The 25,817-nt window shown below is 37.2% G+C and overlaps 1 protein-coding gene across 3 annotated transcripts in view; it reads right to left on the reverse strand.

Annotated features, from left to right (window-relative positions):
• KMT2E (lysine methyltransferase 2E (inactive)) overlaps positions 1-25,817 on the reverse strand; it is a 55,587-nt gene that overhangs the window by 21,119 nt on the left and 8,651 nt on the right. For 2 of the 3 annotated variants that reach the window (XM_063155532.1, XM_063155534.1), the window contains exons 2-8: positions 15,961-16,145; positions 9,234-9,345; positions 8,644-8,873; positions 6,950-7,030; positions 6,718-6,776; positions 2,439-2,611; positions 1,397-1,435 (exon numbers count right to left, since the gene is read on the reverse strand). In XM_063155532.1, coding sequence (XP_063011602.1) covers positions 1,397-1,435; positions 2,439-2,611; positions 6,718-6,776; positions 6,950-7,030; positions 8,644-8,873; positions 9,234-9,345; positions 15,961-16,031 — 765 coding nt within the window. In that variant the 5' untranslated portion in view covers positions 16,032-16,145. Of the gene's footprint in view, positions 1-1,396; positions 1,436-2,438; positions 2,612-6,717; positions 6,777-6,949; positions 7,031-8,643; positions 8,874-9,233; positions 9,346-15,960; positions 16,146-25,315; positions 25,373-25,817 lie in introns of all 3 variants that reach the window. The other variant, XM_063155533.1, reaches the window with a different exon arrangement.

Here is a 25,817-nt window from a genome sequence, read left to right on the forward strand (position 1 = left end):
ATTTAGTAAGTATCACCCAAGTTCAGGAATGCTTTCCCTCCTCAACAGCGATTCCTGCTCTTAGTGGGATGAGAATGGAGAGTGACATTGTTTCCTCCCACAACTGCACTGCATCACGAATTTAAGTGCAGGAGTTGGAGGGTCAGGTCTCCCTGCCCACTCAACTTTTGTGAACATATGCAAATACAGAGAACTCCAGCTTTTATCCTGTAATACACAGACTTTATATTCATTCTCCTTTCAACTTCAAAGATCATGCTGTATCTTTTCTTCTGCTGCATAACTTACTAAACTTCACTAACCGTACACCTGCTACATTAAGGTTGTGACTCTAATGCTACAGGCTTTACACATCCAATTTTTCCCTCCTTATCTGCTCCTCACTATACAATTTCCTTCTGTAGTGCTTCAGATCCTTTCACTTTTAAAGAAAGTGCCATTGTACCTCCAGACCTCACAAGCAGCAGCCAGGCTGCAGCCAACCAAAGCTCCTTACGGACAGCAGCAGCCAGCCAACGCTCCCTTTTCTATCCACCTGAGCAGAGACACTATTAAACATTAATAAAACACAAGTAGTTCAGCAATTCAATTGACCTGGTTACATTTCTTTTGTGCATGAAGAAAACCATACACACTAACAGCATTTCAAAGGTGTGATGCTAAGACAGCTATGAAAAAACAGTGGAACCTTACAAGCACCATATGAAAAAAACCCCACAAAATTAGAGACTTTTCTTCCCCAATCCATCTTCACTGTTTCCCAAGGCACATCTTAGACATTTCAAGCATAAATTGCATCCCACTTGTTTTTATATATTCCAAGTATGAATGAACTATGGAAATACCTAGTTCTCACACCATGCACATTTTTATATCACAGAAAATTTAAAGACTGCTGTAACATTTAAATCTTACAAAGCAGACATCCCAATACAATTCCCTCAGACTATGCCAGTACCAGTGATTAAAATCCTGCCAGATATACAGGAGTCCCACCAGGTGTAGATGGAGGTTTGACAGAGCAGAACCACTAACTTAGCTTTCAAATTCAGTACAGCTATTTCATTATTTTGCTGCTAAACAGTTATGAAAAGCTGGAGCCACTAAATTTAAATGAAACGTTCACTCAATTTTACTCCCTTGCATAGCACACGTGAGCCCCAATTAATCCACTGGCTCTTGAAATAAAAATTTGCACTAATTATTTCAGTTAATTTCAGAGGACAGAGATGTAGTACTCATGCCTTAATTTAAAATCACTTTGATGCATATGTAACATATTAGCTACCAAGACAGAATAGTTCTTAGTGTACAGCCCCAATTATATTCTTGATGCTTATTATTTAAGTAACATCCAGTTAAGGTATGAAACAAAACCCAAACAAAATCACATTACCTTTACTCTTGAAGACTTCCTGGATCCTTCTCGAAATGCCTGGAATAAAATTAAGATATTCATATTCACTGGAGGAAACACAAAATCTCTTGAGGAATTGAAAAGCTATTAATGAACAACTTTTCAATTAAACACGAAAGATGAAAAGAACAAACTATGCTGAAATCTCAAGAAGGTAAGAGGTTATGTCTCACAAAATGTATTTTAAAAGCATTCAGCATTCCTAACTTAAGTGCACAGTAGTCAGGTACCTCTACCTTTCTCTCACATTACAACTTGATTCTCCAGAAATTCAGAATCCAAGCTAAAATATCAGAGGTAACGGAAGAATACATGGCAATTGATTTGTATTGAGAATTATTCAATCAAAAGGAAACATTTTACTAAAGATAGCAAAAAAGACATCAATAACTTATTCTGACTTTGAAGTTTTAAAAAACAAAATTCTCATCCAAGCCAAGGAAATTAACCAAGAAAACCACTTGTTCAGGAAGTTTCATGTACTTTACTTCCTCACATATGTTTTGTCTTCACATATACAGTTTATACATCTGCAGCTAAACAGCATAATGTCATTATTTTTTTACTCTAATTAGTTTAGCAGCTAGCTTTCTTACAGCACACTTCTACACAATTTCTACTCAAATAAATGGAGTCACATCAGGACAACCAATGGCAAACATTTCTGTACTTAAAACCACCACAAATGAAGACTTCCAAGGAATTCTTCTTTGGGTAACCCAAAGCTTGTTCTGCACCACCTCTAACTATTTCAAATGGTCCAGTAAATGCAATTCCTGTGGGGAGATTCTGCCTCCATTATAAAACTGAACATGCCCAGGCAGGATATATTAACTTGAAATAAGGAGGAGTTGTGGGGGTCAGGCACCCAGGAAGACACTAATTTACTGCAGAGTAATATATTTCAAGCTAAACCCAGGTAGTAAAATAGCCTGATTTTTAAATCGGTCTCTCTTGATAAGAAATGTCACATAGCTATAAATTATAACACAAAGTAATAAGAGAAATTACATTCACTTACTTTTTTACATTTTGCTATGTTCTGTTCTTTCTCTCCACTTTTTTTCCTCTTCTTATCATTGACTTTTGTAACTCTTGTAGCAGTTAAAGTAATTGTCGTTGGTGTGTGTTGATAAGCCGTATACAGTTCCACAGGAACCTCATCACCACTCTCTGTTGCACTGGTGTCCCCATCTTGAAAACAAAGAACACTCTAAATAATCAAGTACTGCAGAAAGAACACTAGAACACTCACTAGTTACTCTACATCTATTTCCAAAATACAAAAATTCATAATGACAAATGCTCCAAGAACTCATATGCAAAATTCACCAACAGTTGCAACAGCATGAAAATGAAGGACCAACGAGAAACTGGTAATTAAGACAGGTTTGTAATGCAAGGTAAGAAAAAGGTACCAGATTAAATTCCATTCTTTGAATGGAATTAAAGACCATATTCCATTTTAAACAAAATTAGAACCAGAACAAAAAAGGTAAAAAAATCTGTTAACACATTTATTTATATATAGCTTTTACTTGTAATACAGCATTTGGATTCTCTCAGATGACTGAATTCTGGAAGGGATTAAACTTAATGACTGGCCAGCATTTCTTGTGAAGCTCTATTAATTAATCACATGTCATAGTCATAATCAACTATTTCAGCTGCAATTTGCACTGTCAAGTGCCTTTTTCAGGGTTAATACGTCAATTTAGCCAAAAGCCTTTTGTACTCAAAATCCCCTAACAGTAACATTCTGCTGCTCAGGAAGAGAAAAGAGATGATCAGACATAAACTGACAGATACTTTTTCTTTGTGCTGTGCTCTCACAGACCTAAAGGCCAAAGCCTGAAATCTAGCATACATCAGCATTTATGTCAGACAAACACATATCCTGACCTGAAACAGGATTACCCTAGTTCTGTCAAGATGAAAGGCTGTGAAGGATGGGGAGGATTGGAAGAGAGATGATGCACACAGATAAGAGACTGTTGTTTGCATGTGCTCAGTACAGGCTTCTCAGATTTTAGCAGCTTTTCCAAATATTCTGCATTCAGTAAATACACTTCACACTAAGCAAAACTTTCTCACACACCACAGAAGCAGGCTTTACAAATACTTAATATGAGAGCAGAGAAAACATTTCTTCTGCTCTCAGAAGGATGTTGCTTTAATCAGTGCACTCAGTCCTAATTCTCAAAACCCTCTTTACTAAATAAAGAACTCCAGCTACTCTGGTTACTCTGGATTTTTCCTGCTCACAACATTCCTTAACAGGATTCTTCTGTGCATAGCAAACAATCTCATCTTAGCATCATGGTTATTCTTTGGAACACCTTATCAGGCACATAATTATATTTCATAAGCTAGGAATTTATGATGTTTACTAAATTTGTTAACATCTCTGCTGAGAATATTTTCTAAATGAGCATAAAAAGCACAAGGAAAGAAGAAACGTCTAATCAAAGATGAATAAATAGCAGAATAACCAATGCCTGGGAAATAGAAACTTAAAATTGTCAGTGTCTGCAGTCCTACACTAGTGCCTAGAGAATCATGACATCACAGCCACACACCTCTCCCCTTGCCCCAAACCCCACAAAACACTGTTTTCCTTAGGGAAGCAACATTTCAGTATTGCTGTCTGCACTGTGCTCTAACTTACTGTAAAAAATAATTACCTCAGCTGAACATGTAATTACATGGAGTTGTTTTGAGACACTCCTTTCTAACCTACATAACCTGCTTTCACTTTGAAGAGCCTTGGTAAAGCATACTAAGGGGAGATCTTGAGTTTGCACTCAGAAGCAAAGACACAAACTCTCAAAATTTCACAAGTTCTGGGCCCAGATTAAGTTACCCATAAGCAGCAAGTGATCTTGACAGCAGCAATTTCAAGGCCAAACAGCTTGAAGCAACATCCTTGTTTATGTTATACATCAAGATATCTCATCTTAAAAAAAAAAAACCCAAAAAACCCAAAAGCCCAAAACAAACTTCCCAGCAAAGCCCAAAACATCCAGTATAAAACTGAGGGAGTATTGGCTTGACAAAGGTGCTCAGTTCACTGAACCATAGTCAGTAATCCACTGCACACTGAGCTGCACCAGAACTGGATTTTTATACCAGAAAAACAAAATCAACACCATCTCATACAACAACAGGGCCCAGAAGAATGGGCTAAGAACATTGCTAGAAAAAGAATGATGTGGTTACACATAAAAGCTTAACACACAAAATTTTCTATCATGTGAAATGTTCAATTAAAAGCTCTTTTCTTGGAGCAAACTAACTGATCTACTACTTTCTCCCCACTGTTAGCTGTGTTTCATCCAAAGGTTAAATCAGTAACTCTTTAGAAATCTTTACAACAAAGACATTTTACTCTAAAGAATTCTCATATTTAAGTGAAAAGCCCTATATATACAGACTTATTAATTAAAGAGCAAATTATGCAGTCCTATCTTTTATCAAACACCTGTAAATTACTAATAATTAAGTTAAAAGTAACATTCTGCTTCTGTTGAGTATCTAAAACATTGAAAAGATCCATTCAAATTGATGGCCACCAAAAGCCACTTTTGCTTTTCCTACTTGAAATCATCTGTGAAAACTGCCCATTTTACTAATGTCTCACACAGGTCTCAGTTTTTACCCAAAATCACTGTACAGCAGTCAACACAAAATATATTCACCCAAGCTAAATGGAAATCAAGAGGTGTAAGCACAGACATTCAAGTTATGTATTATAAATCACAGTAATCAATACTGCACTTTGATCACATTTTAGATTAAAGAGAACCAAAATTTGTCTTTCTTTTCAACTGTTTTGATACTTTGGCTTAACATTTAGTATTTCCTTTCCTACTGAATTCATGTAACAGATTTAGAACACTGATTAAGACTGAGGAGAGTTAAACACTAACTTCAAAGGAAGATCTCATCAGCTCCTCCTAAGATTTTTAATCTCTCTTCCCTTAAGTTTACTAGTAAATGATCAGATAGTGTGCCTGCAAATCCCAAGAGATTAAATAGCTCAGATCATCAACTTCCCCTATTTGTTATGAAAATTCAAGTCCAACCTCACAGTAATATCAGAGCAGTCAGTGAACTCATTAACTCCAAATGAATTATAAATCTACTTGTTCTACTATTTCAACAGAATCAACAAAAATAATTTTAAATTCCAAGAATTTTCACAATTTAAATTTGATTGATCTAGTAGGGCAACCAAAACTGTATAAATTAAGCTTGGTTTTGTTAAAATGAAAACAGACAAAACAAAAAATGACTCTGGTTTTGTAAGTAGGTCATTAACACCTTTAAAGGACTTTAGACAACTTAGTAGCAGACAACACCATGTGCCAAGTGAACCAAGAAGCACAGTTGTGCCACACACTCCTCAGACATTCTGAAGCCAGATGACATGGGAAGCAGGACCATATTTACGTGGTAATTTTAAAAGAAATCTTAAAATACACACACACACTCCACTACTTCAGAGACATGATCTGGAAGTAAAACATGTTACATTTAGGAGATGACCTCCTCCCAGGTTATTACTTTTGTAATAGAGCTTGAAAGTACCAGCTGTCAACCAAGAATTCTACAACACGCTTTGGTAATGGCCAGACAGAACTCCTGACAAGTTAGGCCAGGTGAGTTTTGAAATCCTGTTCAAGATTTCAAAGTTCAAGAACTACTTGCATAAAATACCCAGACTGAAATGGTTATTTGCACTACATGCCACCCTAGTTATCAAAGGCAAAAACCCCTCAAAACATCATTATTACCTACATCATATTGACTTGGTTTAACAACTTTTCCCGTTAGCCATATCAAAACACCCCATCTACATCCAACATATAAGAATTAGGATTTCTCTCTGAAACTTTTTTCCAGAATGAAAGAAGACTTAGAAATCCTCTCTCATTCCAAGAGAAGAAACTTAAAGCTTTTCCACTTTTTTTTTTCAGCACCTTAGTTAAAGGAGTTGCAGTTATTATAAAAGCAACATTTCTTATTAAGAAACTTGATCACTATTGAACAGATTGAGTTATTCCACACTGCTATAAAAAACCCACAGTGCTGAAAACCATTAATAAAACAGGTGGAGCTACCACAATTCTGATACTATGTTATCTTGTTAAAATACAATCAAGTAAAAGGCATTGATTTACTGAACCTTATATGCTGAAGGCTCTCAAAACTGTAGGAACCATGTATGTGCTCTGAAGTCTTTATATATAATTTATTTTATCACCTTTACTAAGAAAAGAGCTTTACATTTTACTCACCTGACATATTTTCCCGTTTCCTTCGTTGCAACAGCACTGCTCTTTCTTTATCTAAACTCCTGAAATTAGAAAGTAAATCAGCACATTTAAGTATTAAAACACACCTCTGGCATTTCCCATTGACTATTACAGAATAAACAGTAAAGTAACTAAATGTTCAGATACTTGGAAAAATACCAGTTGTGCACTGCTCCATTCTGTTTCAGAGTTCAAAATCAACCAAGCTACTCACCTGGGTTGGCAACGTTCACACAGATATATGTCAGGAATATGCTGTCTGTCAATCCCCATGCAGTCAATGTGCTGCCAGACACTATGAAAAGATCAAAACAAAATCCCTACTTTAAAGAACAATTTAAAAAATTGCATGCACAATACATAGAGAAAGCAAGCTGCTCTTTTTTTTTTCATTGTCATTTTTACTCAGATTCAATACAGCTTAAAACTACATCTCAATCACTATCTCTGCCACCACTCTGCTAGCTGACTCGTTTTCTCTCTTGGAAATTTTTCTCCAACATCAGAAAACAAATGGCAAATTATCACAACAGAGCACAAGATAGAGACAAATACCCTCAGTAACAAGACTTATGTTTTACATAGCAACAAGAGGTTTGGTTTTAAACAAAAGGATTCAATTCCCTTTTAGAAATGGGTACATAAAATATTTCTATCTAGAGAAATGTACACTAAGAAACAGTTTGATTTCCTTATATATTTTAAGAGAAAAATAAATACACATTTTTATACACCCAGTTATAAACTGGTAGTACTGCTGCACAGCAAAGAAAGAGCCTTAACTTCTTCCCAGAGTCAGGGAAGAGACTGCTTGCTAGACTGAAGTCTAACCTAAACCAGTAGTTTATACTCAGCCCTACACTGCTAGAAGGATGAGGGACACAAAAAGAGTTATCTTCCCACTTGGAAAGAGTTATGGTAAATTCACAGCTCCTCACAGAGAATCTCTTCTTCAAAGGAGAAAGACTCTACCTAACTGGTGACTGCCTACAACTCCACTGCTGGAAGAACATCTTAATGCATTTCAAAATAATGAGCAAGATTATCAGAATTTAGGACCATCAGAAATTACTAACAAGCTTATTAAATAAGCAGAGAGAAGAATGGAGCTCAAATTAATATTTTAAGTAGCTATAACTATTGTTTTATAAATACACAAAGATCTAACAAATCCAGCAGTATTCATTAACCAAATTTAAAAAGACAGGCTAATAGAGCAGAAACATAACATTTGTTTTCTCCTGTTAAGTGTATCAGCTCTAAAAACTTATATTCTTATTTTTCCAATTCCAAGTATTCAAAAGCAATCTCTTACTATACTGCAATCAAGTAGGTGCTTAAGCATAAACTCAGAAGTCTAAAATATTTAACTTCAGCTTCTCCACTAAGAACCTAGGTTAGTCTTTTCATACTTATTAACCAAGTCCTTTGAAAAATGAAGAGTAATCAGAAAGATCATGCACAGAGAAATCAATACTCAAGAAGTTTCTTTCACATTATTTTGCATCCTTCAAGTTCTTTAATAATTCACCAAGATGTCTTATTAGTACATGCACATTAAGTAATGCCTGGGTCTTCATTTTATCTACTAACAAATAACTTGGGACAGAGTACCACAGACATCCTTTTTAGAGGGGAAAAAAGGTGTACCCTTTTTAAGCAGCAATGCACAAGCAAAGGCATGACCAAATTAATGAGTAGCCAAGAATGACCAGAATTAAATTATAAAATACTCGCTCGCCTTAACTGACTACGTTGCCTATTAGAAAAACACACAACCTTCAAGCACTTTTTTTGATGGAGGAAATTTTTTGTGACTCATCATAACTAAAACACCATTTAGTTACATTCACTTTCAGTTCAGCCTTAAGTAATTTTTACTTTTTAAGTTATTTTAATATGCATTACCTGCATTTGTCACAACAGATCATATATCCATCATCATGTGTAAAGCCACAAATGCATCTGGTAATATCTGTTCCATAGCTTCCATCCTCTGACGTACTGATGGTAGTAGCACTGGAGGTTTCATCAAAGTTGGGAGTGGTAAATATGCCTACTTCATTCTTGCTTATAAGCACTGATGGAGGAGGAGAAGCTGGAGGCGTTGGAGGAGGCCGAGCACCATAGTTATGGTCCTGGAATTTTGTGAAAAGGTAATTTATTGTAAATGCTTATACACCGATGGCTATTCAAGCAAGGAACTTCGGGCTTCTTAATTTTCTAGTAAAAGGTTAAGATTTTGTATTTTTATATCCAATTTTATATATTTAAAATATTTTAAATTTTGTATTTATGTTTCATATCCCAATTCAATCTTATTTTCTAACTTCTCAACTATGTTATACATTTAAGTTCACTATGTTCTGCTTCTGACAGACCATTTTTATCTGACCTACCCAACTCCCAATAAGATACAGAAAGATAAGTTTTTCCAGGTAAAACCAGCATATTTTTCCATAATGTATTATGTACAGAATACTTTGCACAAAACTTACTGCATAGGGCAAACCAATGTAACTGTGTGAATGCGAGCCGCTGGTATACAACTGGTGTGGATAACTGTTCGATTTTTCAACTACCACAGGGCTAGCTTCTACAGATTCTGGTCTGCAAGGCAAAAGACAGAAGAGCAACAAATGCAATTACTATGTAATTTATATTAATAAATCGGAGGTACTTGCTGCACAGCTTCTAATTAACTCCTGCTGATTGTGTTTAAAGCAGTATGGGGCAGTACCAAACTCACTGACGGTGGCACAGCTGCCGAGGGGAATTCAGCCCGAGCACGGTGCCGCGTTCCGGGCCCGCACACCCACCGAGCCCCGCAGCGACACACGGCGGCAGCGGGGGCACCTGCTGCCTGCGAGCACACATCCCACTAGGGCTAAGCAGCCAAACAAGGCAGCTTCCATTTATTTAGCTCTAGATAGAAAGAAAAAGCTGATCATTTGCAAGGCAAGGTTTTGTATCAAAGGCAGTGCCTCCTTCAATATACAAACCGTGGCTTATGTACACTAAACCGCAATACAAAACAAGAAAGATAAAGGAATACTAGAACAGGAAGATCTATTTGAGCACAAAAAATTGCATCTTCACGGCCTTTCTTGAGCAGCTGTTCATGTGTGCATGACTGAGATAACTTGCAGTATTTTCATTGCACCATATGATTTAATAACACCAAGAGAAATGAATCCAGGTTACTAATGCAGGTTTCTTTTAAACAAAAAAAAAAAAAAAAAAAGGCACCACAAAATATCAACATTTAGAACTGACCGGGATGTGATTCACATTACAAATCAGGTCTGGCTCAGTTTTCTAATTTTATTTTTGTTATGTGTGAATTCTATTGCCTCTCACATATCTTACTAATTCGTTGAGGTAATTTTTAAAATAAACTTGGTGTTTCTGAATCTTAAATTAAAACAGATACTGATGGGATTTTTTCTTACACATTAATAGAGACTTTTTGGTTGTGCCATGAAGCAATATTAGTTTGTTTTAAAAGGGCACCAGAAACCTACATTTGTTACTTTTTGGAAAAAATATAATTAATCATTAACTTTCTGAACAAAACACGGTATTTTCACATCTCTGAAAGTGTCCTACTAATGGGTTTGGTGGCCCATTTCTTCTCAAGAGCTTTTTCCCATGTGAGGTTAATACCCTAATGATAAAATTGTTTAAGAAGAAACTAGGTAAAAGCACTTCTGGGGGAGGGCTTTTGTTTCTAGAGTCCAAAGGAAAAAAAAAAATAAAAAAGATTACTGTCTCCAACAGTCATCAGCTGCCTTTTTTTTGAGAGAATGAAGAAACATGTGAGCACAAAAATCATGTGAAGTACAAACGTTAAAAATACAACTTCTGACTAGCATAAGACAAACCAAATCTGACAGCACTTTTTCTTTGTTACCTCATAAATGCAGAAAAATCTTCAGTTACTCTCTTACACTCTTTCACAACTTGAAAATACAATTTTATTTGGAGTTTGTTATAATTAGCTTCTAGAAGCAGCTTAGAACTTAAGCTCATGACTAAAATAAAGACAAAAGATGAAAAACTGTGCCTGTCCAACCAATTTGCTTTTACCTATTTACCAACACATCTGTGCAGGAATCACACATCTTTTCTGTGCTCCAGGAATCCTTGTGATGACCCAGCCAACCAAAATGCCAGTGAACAAGGCATTAGGCACACATCCATCATGACCATGGCAGAAATTCACTTCTCCAGGAACAAGGATGTCTTGGCCACTGCACTGCTTCTACTGCTGCTCCTCCCCATTTCCTGAGTGGGACAAGCAGCAGCACAGGCACTCTTATCCACTCTGTGTTCAATGCTCAACCTAGGTCTTGCTGAAAAATACTCTGTTTTCAGAGCAGCAAGGCTTACTAAGGACAGGCAGGAGGGGATTCTGGTACAATCCATCCTGGATTAATTTAGGAGAGTTTCCTTCATTAAAAATAAGTATTACTATGACCTAAATACCAGCTACTTAAACACAGGAACATTCAGTGAAAGATATCAGAATGAAAGTGTCCTAAAAAGGAGGTTGTGTATTTCATCATCTGACTACAGAAGTCATCAAAAAGATAGTCCAGGTCCCTTTCAAGATCTGAGACAAGACAATACACCCAACACCCTACATCCATTTCTTATTACTCCAGCCATTTATAAACCACTTAAGAGAACAAAATTTAATATTTACAGGCATAACAGTGGTGGGAAGCAAAAGTATAAAGCTTTCAGAAACATTCATTTATCACCAACTGTCTTAACACTCATAAAGCAGATTCAGAGAACAATGTTACTAAGAAAAAGGCACATCTTCACTTGAACAAGGAAAACCAGAAAAATGGTGGGAGCAAAATCAGGTGATACAGAAAGGCAACTATTAAAAAATTTGGAGCACAATCAGCTTTCAGTAAAACTTTTTTAAAATGCTTACCCAGGCACAGACACTACTTTCAATCATAACAGATGCTCACCAGAGCTCTGAATGTAAGTGTTACTGTTCCACTTACCCACTGCACTGGGCTGGGGAAGTGGGGAACAAACCAAGAACTAAGGGAAGGAGCTCCAAGAGCATTCACTTAAACTAGAAATGAACCATCACACATTTCCTTTACAGTCGACAGGAAAGTGATATAGATGGCATAAAACACAGAATGAGCATAGAACAGTACATTCTTCAGAGAGCCACAGACAAAATCAACTCTGACAAACAGGTTACTGAATTCCTTATCATTCCTGGCTTTGCCAACCATGTGCTTGACCTCAAGCAGAAAATATGCCCTCTATACACCTGTCTGTTCTTCTGAAATAGGCATCTCAGAATAGGCTTTGAGAAGAAATGCCTCTTGGTAAAATATTTAATTGTACAGATGATTAAAGCATGAGATGCTACCTAATTTAAAAATCAAGTTTTAGATTTTCTGGGCTCAGGTACCAGGGCCCAAGCAGCAAGGCACTAACTACTGTACTACAGACAGACACCCCTCATTTCACCACTGGCATTCCTACAGCCATCCCACAAAGCAAGTTTTCAGGAGGAAAACATGTAAGCATCCAGAGCTGTGGAAACACTGTAAGGCTTTCCTTGCTTGTATTTTGGCCATTAGCCAATTCTGTCAGAGACTGAGGTACTAATTCTGTCAGTCCTCTGATCATACCACATTTTTCAGCTTCACCTCAAACAACTGCTGTCTTACTGCCTAACTAAAAGATATTTATTGTATTTTTGGTTTTCATCCAAACTACAGTGTTTGTATTGCAACACAGTATATATGAAGCTTGATCAAAATGTTATTTCCTAAATAAATAAATATTACTGTGATAAACTGACCATGGTATTTTGCTAAAATATATATACTTGTTAAGCACTGTGGTCAGTAATTCAAAACTGTGAAAAATGTTCACAGTGAACAAAACAAAAAGCTTGGCACATCTTGGTCTGCAGTGATTTTAAGACATTCCTGTACCTTGAAAACAGAAATATAGTATTTTCTAAAATCAGTTAAAAAAGCAAAGATGCCCGTATTTAAAAAAAAAAAAAAAAAAAAAAAAGCCTTGAGAGAATTTTCATTTAGCAAGTGAAACAACTTCATGTTCTGAGTCATTTCCTACCGTTCATTTCTAAAATGGAAACAAAACATTCTGCATGTTGCCAGCAGATGGCATTAGTGAGAAACTAAAAGCAACACCCGAGACCAGTTAATTTACAAAACCTCAAAACCTCAGTCACTACACTTTTATAGTTAGTTAACCTGTATTAAGGAAATCAACCTGCAATGATTCAAAGGAAGCCCATTGGTCTCTAAAATGTCATCTCCCTCATTCCACTCCTTTTAATCATTGTTTGCTTCTGACCATTTAGTAATAAATTAAGAAAAAAAAAAAAGCACACAATTTTTGACTAATACCCAAAATACAGTCAGTTAGAATTTGGGGCCATCAACCACTTCCATAAATTTATAGATGTTCAAGCAGGAAACAAAACCTCACTAAAATGCTCAAAGGCAGGTGGGGTATCCAAGCTTTAGGCTGTGAGCTAAGCATACTGCAAGTACTTCCTGAACATTTGTCTGAACTCCAAATGCAACCTCTCAGCAACATCCATCTTCCACAATCCAGTTTGATGGGTCTAATTTTCAAGGAGTTTAGGTTTGTTTTCTGTTTGTGCCAGCACACCTGAACAGCATCTAGCTGAAGGCCATCTCAGACAAAAGAACACAATATATTTTGTATGAGAAACAACATTTTCTATTTCAAGGCACTTGATCTAACCAAAGACACATGACAGCCAGACAACAAGAACCAAGGACTGCTTCTCTAGCAGGGAGTGGGCTCTGCTACCTAAGCACCTTGCAGCAGCCCTGCAAGTACAGGCTGGCCTGATCCTATCTGTAGGTAAGACTGCACCAATGTTTTCTCCTGGATACTGAACTCAGTACTGTGATCTCCACACTGGGATTGTGAGGTTTATCACACAGGCCTTCTCCCTAAAAATCATGTATGGATATAACCACAAAAGCAGTACCATCAATGGCATTTCCCAATGTGTAGCTTATATTTACACTCTAAACTCCACAAGCACTCTCTGAAGCCAGGAAGAGTATTTTGTACCTTCAGAAATGGCTTGTTCTGCTTACAAGTACAAGCACCTTACCACTAAGATGTCACAAATCCCCATCTTTAGTATGATCATAAAGGCCAAGTATGTGTGTTTTTACTACAATGGCACAAAGATCTATCTGGAAGACCCCACTTTTGTACATGTAACATAAACAAACTAATTCACCCTATTTTTAAGATCCTTAAACCTCTTAGTAGGCTACTCCACACACAGCTACTTGCTACAATTATTAAAATATGTGGAACTAATAATCATATAAAATATCCCCTCTTTTAATAGGCTTATGCCTTGGTTCAAAACATAAGGAAAAATCTTTCAGCACTAGCAGACTGCACTACACAAAGAGCTTTTCCCTAAGCTGCTTCTGCTGCATAATCAAGTGTGCCACTCCCCCATTCCTGTGTTTGCTCATGCTTCAGCAACTGATGAAGCAATATCTGACCTGCCAGTCACAGTGGAAAAATTCTAGCTCCTCCCTCCTGGGAAAACCCCACAACTTGCTCCAAGACCCTCTAGGACTGTTACTAACACACCCCACAGCCAACATGTACCCTCTGCAAGAAAATGCACAAGAACAAAGAGTGAGCCACACGGATTGTGCTAGCAAGGGTTTACAGCTGTGTAAACTGGCAGATTAGGGACACACCTTTGTGTCACACTTCTTGTGACAGGGACAGGGCTTTTAAATCAGTGTACACCAATCATGCACCTGCACACATCTCAGTGTGACAAGAATTAATCTAAGTGGTAACAGCCACTTGACATCTGAAGAAAAGCAGCTCCTAACTGGGTCACTCTGCGACAGTATCCACCAAATAACACACTGTGAACTCTATCTTGTTTATACTGACAACTAAATTTATTTATTTTCATTTCAGCATGACATGCTGTGTCTGCAAGGAATGTCAGCAACCTCAGGAATCATGACCCTCTCTAAACATAAAAGAAAAGCACAGGAAAAAAAATGAAAAGAAATGTGAATGGTTCACTATAGTTAAAAATTTTTTTGCCCCAAGGTTAAGAGTATTTATAATATAAAAAGATAAAACAACTTTAAAAATTTATTGTAACAAAAAAATTTGAATTGCAAATTCTTTGTTCTCTTCAAATAAATGGCACAAACCTAGAATAGCCTCATATATACCTGGAAGCACAGTAGAGAAACATCCCTTTAAAAAGTTGTTCTAGAGTTCTCCTAAAACTTTCCTTCAAAGTTTGGAAGAAAAACCACTTGCTTCTTAAACATTCTGTGTGCTATACACACAGAAAGGCTTGCTTGACAAGAAATGTATCCAGTAAGAGATCAACAATTTCTAAACCTTAGCCCATCAGTACTGTACAGGAGACTAGGGGGAAAAACCAGAAAAGAACCACAACACAAAAAAACACACATGCAAAAGAACAGCTCCCCCCAACCCTAAAAAAAACCCCACATGTCACCCTCCCCATCCTCTAAAACCCAGAAACTCACTACACTACAATATTTGGTGCAAAGTCAGAGTTTACTGAATGCAAGATTTCACTAGCTCTTTTGTAACCCTTTATACACAGTTACTAAATCATTTTCTACTGGCTTTACAATTAGAAATAACTTTCTGAAGATATGGTATCAGCATTTCAGCTAGGCCTTCATTTCCTAAAATGAAGGCCTAGCTGAAATGCTAATACCATATCTTCACACACTTGTCTTGATTACTACTACTTTCTTGCAGTTTAATGCACCAAATTATTTTATCTTTCTAACGTGCAAAATCAAAAAATATTTTTACATGTAATTAAAAGGAAACTGAAATGGCAAAATATTTGAAGGATGAGAAGTAAACCAAGGAGCATCTTTATTTGTCAGTCTGATAAGCAAGAAAAACATGCACTTGTAGAAACATTCAGCTTCTCTCCTTTGCTCCCCTAAAGTGGAAGAAACTGACATAAGAATGAAGTGACAGTTATTAATTTAAGTAATTAAAAACTCAACAAAACTAAGGAAATTCTTTAAGTTTTCTCCAACAGTATTCAAAAAATGGCCATGAAGGAAAAAGTAAAGTAATTAAAAAACAGGTAAGAGCACTTACAAATGATGTTCACATACTTACTCTGAGCCTGCAGCCATTTCCAAATAAGAAGTATCTGCTGTGTCAACCCCCAATGGGATCACTATGCTCATGACGTTCGTTTCTGATAAATTCGATTACTACGGAGTCCTATGCATTGGTATCCAAAACACTGGGGCATGCCAGCCACAGTGCTCATTGCAAACATCTAAGTGCATCCACAAACCCTGCCAAAAACAAAACACAACATGCACCAGATTAAGTCAGCTCATTTCAAACCCAGGCAATTTTACATCATGTATTTTATTTTTAAAATTTGCCATTTATATCTGTCACAATTACTTCGCTAGTTGCATTTTACACAAGCAAAAGGAGAACATTCAATCTTCTCTAAAATTAACTGCAAATAAACCTCTTTAAAGAGAGTGATGGTCTTAACACCTGAACTTGAACATACTACAAATGGACAATCATTCAAATTTCTGATTAAAAGTACATTCAGGGAAGTGCCAGAGAACGGCCCACTGCTGTCAAAGCTTAGTTGCTGTACCTTTCAATAGAAACCTAGTTAGAGAATTTGCAACTAAGTCTTAGCCAGCACTGTTCTCTTTTGTTTTGCACTTAAAAAGAAAACAACTGTTTTCTTTTAAACAACTCTTAACTGCCATGTAGTATTTAAAAAAAAACCAAAATAATTCTAATAATTCACAATAATGATAGGAAACCTTTTCCATTTTAATAAATCACCATTAGAAGATATTGTGCCTGTTCAGTACCACTTTTGGAAGTGATTTTTTTAAAGGAGTAAAATAAAAATAATCAGTAGTAGTTTTTAACTGCAGAGTAAACTACAATCTGCTTGACTCACACGAGTGAATGTAGGATCCAACCTGTATGCCAGTTACTACCAGTCCCCCACTTTCCTTACTACACAGGGCAGAACACCCACCCAAGAGAAATAGCTCTCAGCTATTCACAGATGAGTAAATTAATGCACTTTTATACACAAATACAGACCAGGTTTTACACATGACTAGGTAATTTGAGTAAAGTCGCCCAGTACCTTCAGCAGTTACATAATGAATAATTGCAAACTCTCACCAAAATGTCAAAATTGCAAGACCACAAACCACTTTGCAATGAAGCACATTCTGTGCCTAATAAAGACACTCCTCTCATACCACAAAATGTTTTATCTTAGCTGATGTCTACGTGAGCACAACAATTTTGAGATCAATGTATTTTCACAGGATCACAGAATGTGCTGAGTTTGAAGGAACCCACGAGGATCATCAAGCCCAGCTCCTGGCCATGCACAGCACCACTCCCAGAGTCCCCCATGTGCCTGAGAGCACTGTCCAAACACTCCTTGAGCTGTGTCAGGCTGGTGCTGTGACTGCTGCCCTGGGGAGCCTGTTCAGAGCCCTTTTCCTAGTGCTGAACCCAAACCTCCCCCAGCACAACTTCAGCCACTCCCTCAGTGTCACTGTCACCAGAGCAGAGATCAGGGCCTGCCCCTCCTCCTCCCCTCATGAGGGAGCTGTAACTGCAGTGGGGTCTCCCCTCAGTCTGCTCCAGGCTGGACGGACCCAGTGACCTCAGCCACTCCTTATACAGCTTCTCCTCAAGGCCCTTCACCACCTTTGGGCACTCTCCAATAGTTTAATGTCTTTTCTATATTGTGGGGCCCAAAACGGCCCCCAGCACTCGAGATGAGGCCACCCCAGAGCAGAGCAGAGCAGAGCAGGACAATCCCCTCCCTTGCCCAGCTGGTGATGCTGTGCCTGATGCCCCTGGACATGGGTGGCCCTCCTGGCTCTGTTCACACAGTCAGGATGTGGCTGCTGCTCTCCAGCCTCTCATTCCCAGTCTGTCCATACATCCATGGCTGCCCCATTCCAGGTGTAGAATCCAGCACCTATCCTGGCTGAACTTCATTTCAACACGTTATTCTTGCTAAACACTACACTGACAAAAAGCACAAGCCCCGGTGAGAAATGGACTTCAGATAAACCCTGTGAATTAAATCTGAATTGTCTTTTATTGATTAGGCCAGCACCTTCAAGATGACAAAGTGGCATGTACAAGACATCTCTAAAGTATGAGACAGCAGCAAGTCTTCATCTAACTTCCTGAATTTTTTAACACTAGTGAAGATTGGCAATTAACTTCAGAACATGCCAAGATGTCTGAAGTGCCTAAACCTACAGCTAGTTCACTCTCCTAGACAGCAAAAGGTGTGATTTGGTCCTATTATGTGAGACATCAAATACAATGAACTAGAAAGCTTTTGGGCCAAGTAGCCATTGGAATATTTTGCTTTCCTCATTTAAATACGAAGCATTTTCTTACTAAATACCACAAGTAAAAAACTGCATCACTAGCTATGCAAAACAATTATGAAAAAATATATTATTGTCAAGAATAAGTAGCAAGAAAAATATGTTAAATCAAAAGCAGGTATAGAATATTTTCAATAGAAGGGTTGAAAAACCCATAAGCCCATTTAACAGTTTAAGTGAGCACTCATTTTCCCACCATATAGCTAACTCTACTCATAGGGCAGAACCCTGAATGGGTGTACCTACAACTTAAAGGAAACACCAACTCACCATTTAGTCCCCATCTTCTAAAAAAGTAAAAAATTTACACAATAACTTTAAAGAAACCATGAATTTTCTAAATCCAGGTAAATCAGCTAGGCCAGGGCTAATTGCTGTTCCAGCACTCCCTGCAGTGTGACCTATGCTACCAAATCATCAGCAGAATGGAGTTTTTACTTGATGCCTGTCATTAGGTAATTCTTAAAAAACAGCTTTAATGGGTCAATGTAGGTCTAAAAGACATATTAGACAACATTGTCTGGGATCAAGATCCTCACTTAGGTATTTCTTGCACTTAAATTTGACTTTGTTGATGGTGTGGTTTTTCTTAAAAGATTTTCTTTAAACACTTCTAACCAGTTAGAGCATCAGCTGTAAAACAACACAGGCAAAAATGCCCTGGAGACTGAAGGAAGTGAGGAACAAATTTAGAAAGCTCTCTCATGGGCTGTGACATCTCCAAACTTACATAAAACAACTGAGACTACCCAACCATCATAGATTTGGTAAGCAGATCTTCCCTGTGTTGTCAGTGAACATCACTTGAATCTGATAATCAAGTGATTTTGGGGCTTTTTTAAAACATAATGCAGAAAAAGAAGAGCCATGAATGTTTAATAGCTCTGTATAGACTGGAAATCAATGGCTAATCCATGCCCCCATTCAGGACAATGCACATACACCACCACTCGAGCTAAAAAAACCCAACAAAAAAAGGGGGGACTCAACAAAAACAACAACAACAAAAACCCAACAAAAAAAGGGGGGACTCAACCAAAACCAACTTCCTGCCCTATGGCAAGTTATTCAAATAGAGTTTGTCAGAATTCAGGAAAAAATTCTAACCTGATCTACACTGAATAAGGTCAGAAACTTGAGAAATCAAGATGTTTTTGCCTGAAGAGAATTAAACATATGTCTTATCTAAAAGGAAGTGGAACATGATTGCAATACTCACTGGTTTTTATCACCTTCATTGCACACACAGAACTCCCTAAAGCTTTTCCTTTGCCTACAGATCAGTATGGAAGAATGAAGGCAGTCACTGGCTTGCAATACCTACATGGCCAAGTTAATTCAAACAAATATTGCTCATTAATTATGAGTAGCCATCCTTAACAAATGCTTGTAATGAGAGTGGGGGGAGATCTAGGATAAATTAATAACACTACACCCACTTATTAAACAAAACTGTGACCTTATATATAGGCCATCCAATTATGATCCCTACAGTGATGTTAAATTTGGAATGATGGAAAATAATTATTTTCCACCATGTCAGAATCAGAAGCACTGTCATGACATACTAATATTCCCAGTATTTTTATAAGTTCAGAAAGAAAGTAACACAACCACTGGGGAATTTTATCTATGAAGAGATTGCTTATCCTTTGAAGCTTGGTATTTTAGATGAGTCATAAAATACTATCTGCTGTCATGATTTGGTACTTTCCAACTCCTGCAAGTATCCATCTATTTCAAGTAATTATTCTTTCAGAACTCTGACAAACTGTCATCCATGGCCTTTAAGAAGCTGTTTTCATAGGTACATTCATTTCCACAACTTACTGTTTAAGAAAGTCTTTCTTCAAGCAGTACATGAACTTGAAAGACAGGAAGACCACACTGGTTATTCCAGTTAATTTCAGGGTCACAGAGTTAAAAGCCACCATATAAAAACTGCTAGTCCAAAGTTCATTGATCAGCTCTTTACTGGGCAAAGTGGCTCATCTATTGTACCTTAATTAACAACAATTTTGTTATAGTCTACTCCATTAGTAACAGTACACTCTAAGCTCTGAAAGCATTTTGGCAGTTTCCTAAATTCACCAAATTTTCTCATGATCACCCTACAGCTTTATTATAGGAGGAAAAAAAATCCCTTATTCAAATAAATTTTGCTTTTATTTAGTGCAGTAAAAAAGTTTATCTTGCCCTAATAATAAAATGTTCATCTAAAACCCAGACAAATTTCTGGTTAAAACATTTATCTTGTGCAAGATCAACCTCTTCACACCCATCACACTTCACCATTCACTCATACTGATTTACACTTCAAATGGCACTTCTCTTTGCCCCTAGAGAATACACAGGAGCTTTCTGACAACAGCTGCATCAAGTCTAAAATACCTGAAGCCTCACCATAATTCTTATGATCCACTTTGTTTATGACACCAGGACCCTTTTTTGTCTAAATTAATTGTACTCAAAAACCAGAAGTGTAAGAGCGCAATACATTCCAAAATATTAATCTCTGTGGCTTTGTAAAGAGAACACAATTTATGCTTTAAAGAACAGGAAATAAGTCATACATTATCCCTGAGGTATTCCACTAAAACAACATTATTCTGTGGTCTAGCAGAGACCACAGGTTTCCTTTCTCTCATGTCCTGCTAAGATCACTTGTCATCAGGAGAAGAAACTGAACTTTGCCACTTGTACCCAAAGGAGGAAAAACCCCCAAACACAGAGAGCTCAACCTTGAAGGAGGCCAGGGTGTGATCTCCTGAAATTACAGCAGTAATTTAGTGTCACATCAGTAGTGTTAAACCTGCTAGAGCCTTTGCTCTATGCCTAAGAATACTAAAGCTCTTGTCTAAATGCACCTACAAAACTTTTCATAAAAATCAGTAAGAGATGGCGGGAACACCATTAACAATTTATTTGTCTTAAACATAAAAAAAATCCTAAAGAGAGACCAATATATCAAGACAGCATTACTACTTACAACACTTACAGAAATATTATTATTATATTATGATGAGGGTGTCTAGTTTGTTGGGGTTTTTTTAACAATGTTTATGTCCAATACTACAAAAACCAAAGAGGAAAAAATAAAAGCTGTTTCTGCTATTCTTCTTCACATCTGACAACTTTTTACAGGCAGTGTCACTGTTCCTTGCTTTTCCCTTCCCATGAACAATTTCCAGATTGTTGTCATGTGACAAATACAAAAAGGATACAGAAGTTAGAAAAAATACATTTACTCCAGAAGAGAGGAAGAGATTCAAAGCAACTTGAAACTTAACATTTGTTTTCTAATTTATAAAGGGACGTAAGTGGAACATGGAATTAAGCTTACAATTAAATTATATCCTATCTCAAATGTAAGAATTTTCCCACATACACAGAAGACTACACTAACTTAAGTACATGGATTGCTAGATCAGTTCAAGTTTCTCACATCACTGGGCATTACAAAAACACTAAATCTTTTTGTTCCTGTTTTTATGAATTTTGTATACATGTAAAGTTCTTCAATATTTTCCTCTGCAGTTATCACCCATCAAAAATTACAAGATAAAAAAATAGTTATTAGATGGTTTAGATGTTTCAAGATTTGGGAGATTTCATCACAGAATGGCTCTGCAAAGCAAATTACCAGGATCTTCCTAAACACAGAAGTTTAAGGAGAAAAATCTAATTCTAATTAGCCCATAACCAGGCTATTCCATTAGATGCAACAGTGCTGGTTTAAGATAAATAATTATTTAGATTTTCTACTGATGCATGCAACTTCACCATGAAGTCCTTAACTCATGTCACTACAGAAGGATTTATACAGTAACCAAATTATCATCTCTCTACTCTGTACTTTCACAAGGCCTATATACAAAACCCACGTAACTACAGTTGAAGAAAAATTAATTAAAACCTTCTAAGCTATCTACATATGACAATTCTTTCCTTAAAAGCAAAATTATGTAACTTGAAAAGTGAATTAGAAAATACATCAAAGGTGAAAGCAGTCACTTTCCCATATGTAGTAAATTGAGTACCTGAAATGGCCAGGAATAATTGTCAGTCCCCCACCCCCAACATCTAAAAAGTTTCATTGTTTTCCAATTTACCCAGCAATGGACAGTTCACCTCATGATTATAAGAGCTTATTTCCCCTCAACACAAGCACAGAAGAGGCTCCCTTTTGCTAAACTCTTTAAATCCAGGCAAGAAATTAATAACCATTTCCTGGAGCTATATTAAGTATCACAACACACACAGTATATAGAAAGCTCATTTTCATGAGATGTGTACCAATCTTAAGGGAATCAACTTGAAGCAACAAATAAAATTGCTGAAACAGTCAATTTTCCTCTCAAGCAATGACCAAGGAAGAAAAGTTACAAGATTTACAGATAAAAAATAAATCAGTGTTAAAACACACAAACATGAGAGTCTTAAGTTAAGCAAGACCTTTCAGTTTAACCAGCATGCAATGCTAACCTGGCTGTAAGTTCAAGTCAATTTGAAGGTACAAGTGTTGCACTCTTCATTTCCATTTGCTCCCAGTAGAAAATTCACACTACTGTGAGTCCAGGTTAGCTCCAAAGTTACAAAACTACAAAACTAATTATTGCTTCCCATATCAACAAGGCCTTTCAGGGAAGATGCAAAGATTTCCAAGACTGTATTACTGCTTTCAGACCTCTGCTGACTCCTGCACATCTTACTGTCACTTGTTTATACAAAGCCATCTCAGGTAATAGGGGACCAAAAGTTAGCATTCTGTTTTATTGCATTTTATTACCTCAGCATGCATCTTCTATGTGTGAGCTGCATTTATTGAGAATGCAACCTAAACATTCTCCTCCTCCCTGCAATTACATCATGTGTGTACACACGTTCTGCAATCATGAGCAAAAGCAATTCTTGTCATGCTTTCCTTCACATTTACAGGCCAATCATTTTAATGCATGCTCATGGGAACCACCCCTGACCACAAGAAATCCACGACAAAGTTGACAGACCTATGCCCTGGCACAATCTATACAGCAGAAATCGAATTAAAAATGCAACTATCAATAGTTTGTCAGGCTCCACAAACACAGAGTGAAAACTCATGTCCTGAACTGTCACAAGGCCAACAAACTAAGCTTTATTACTTGGCTTTCCTACCTACAGGTTTTCCCCTCCTTTGGAATTTTTTTTGTTTGTTTTTGATTTGGGAGGTGTGTGCTGGGTTCTGTTTGTTTCTTGGGTTTGATTTTTTAACTTTCTTTTTAATTGGAAAGGAATAAGGGAAGATTTAAAGAAGGTTTCATTAAATAAAATCATGCTTTTCTAAACTGCTGCTTTCTACTACTGCTCTGAGCATACAAGTCCAACAAGAAATGAGATTATTTTAAAATTAGGAAGAGACACTGGCATTTTAATGGCACACTCTAGGTACCATTCAAATAATGAACTCTACTGTGTATATGTATATACTTGTATCAACACACAAATATGAAAAAAAAGCAGCATATATACACATACCATAAAATAAATGTATAAAGTAATCAATATTTATTCATTGCTGTCTGTTTCTCAGGAGGTAACACGCCTTTAACCAGACCTAGAAGCAGAATACATGAATAAATGACTAATCCTACATACAAAGAAGTTTTCTCTGTTTCCCCTAGCATGCTCCATAACTGTACAGATTTCCTAAGAGTTTAGGATGGATATCCAACTTCCAGATGTTACACCACTGCAGTAAGAACTGCACAGACTTAGAAACAACTGCAAGTCCAAATTCTGACCTTTGCTACTGTTTGCTGCTTTCTGTGGTAACCTAACAGATAGCTTACTTCTAATTTGTGCTGAAACAAAAAAGGGAGTAGGAAAAATAAGACACAGTAGGCACACTCAAATATACATATTAAGACCAATTAATGACCAAGTCCTGCAAATCATATAGAAGAAACAACCTTTTCTAGAAGGAATCTGGTATTTGGAATGTGTGCTCCAGCATTCCCACTGATTTAATGTTCTCTATATCCCTCTCACAATATTAACTGCTTCTAGCCTCACTCACAAGCCCCTCAGTCTCCTTCAGGGTCACCTGCACATTGTCAGTACTCATGTCCATCCAACCTTTCTCATGTACCCTGTCAGACAGACAAAACCCCAAAGAAGTACCTGCTGTGGCTGGTTTGAAGTCACACACGACAGATCATGGCTAAAATCCTTATGCTTCTGTTCCTCACAGGACACTGCTCACAGCTAACCCCAGCTCCTTTTGGACTTCCAGAAAGCTACAGAGAGCTCAAGGGCACCCAGCCCTGTCAAATTTCTGTTTTATCACATTATTGGTTGTACTGACACAGACCTACTTAATCATTGGACCAACTTATTTAAGAAGCACTGTTACTACAACCAACTACAAAGTAAGACTCTTCCTCAAACCATGCTTTTAAAATAGTGCCAATAAGCAAAATTCACTAGCACAGAATCACAGAATGGCCTGGGTCTGAAGTGACCTGACAGATGATCCAGTTCCAGCATCCCTGCTCCCAGGTTGCTCAGGGTCCCCATGCAACCTGGGCTTCAACACTTCCAGTGTGGGACATCCACAACTTCTCTGATTCAGCTTAGGAACACCCTGAGACAAATGCAGGATTTTACATTCAATAAAGACCACAGTCACATTTGGAATGACAGCCAAACTTTATGAATTGGTCAGACTTTAGTACCTAAAAGAGGGAAATAAAAACCCCTGCCCCCTTCATGGTATCCAAGATGCATAAAAACCTGGAGTTTCCATCACATCCCAAGGTTTTCCTTGGTACACAGGGGACAGCTTCACCACACAGACTCCAGCCTGCACAAAGCAAGCCATGCTTGGGAGCACAAACCAAGCCAGCTTGGCCAAGCCTCTGCTACACACCAAAGCTGCTTTCCATGGGACATAAGCTATTTTCCTTTCTTTCCTTTCCTTTCCAGTGCTGCTCTTGCTTACTGCTGTGAGTGAAAGCAAGGTCTCTTCCTCAAATATTTATGCTAGTCCCTTAAATATGAAGGCTTGACCTTACCTCTTCTCTCTCTTCACTCCTTTTCTTCTCTCAGTGGAAGTTAGACAAAATAGGGGACTAGGAAGAGAAAAAGAATGAGTGGTAGAAAGGAAATAAAGGTAAAAGCAGTTACAGAGAGAATGAGGATTAGTTTATTGAAAAGGAATCAATGAAAGAAACAGTGAACAGAGATATACTAACACACACCAAACTTGCAGATTTTAGGTTTTCTATTTGCAGAACTCAACACCCAGGACTGAAAATTAACTGCCAATTGCTTGATGTCAGTAAGTTTACTAAACATCTGCTATACTTCTGAAAATAAATTACACAAGAAAGTCCTAGCCATTCAAAAACCATCAATTATTTGAGCTGGAGAGCCAAGGAACTGTAAAATACAAAACAACCACAGCACATGAAGAGGTGCAAAATTATTTTTTCATAGCAATATTGCATATTGCCTGGAGAAGTTTATATTATCTACCTAACACTAGCCTGTTATAGTCTCTTACTGAAAAGTCTA

This window comes from Melospiza melodia, chromosome 4 (genome assembly GCF_035770615.1).
Source record: "Melospiza melodia melodia isolate bMelMel2 chromosome 4, bMelMel2.pri, whole genome shotgun sequence".
Taxonomy (NCBI): Eukaryota; Metazoa; Chordata; class Aves; order Passeriformes; family Passerellidae; genus Melospiza; species Melospiza melodia.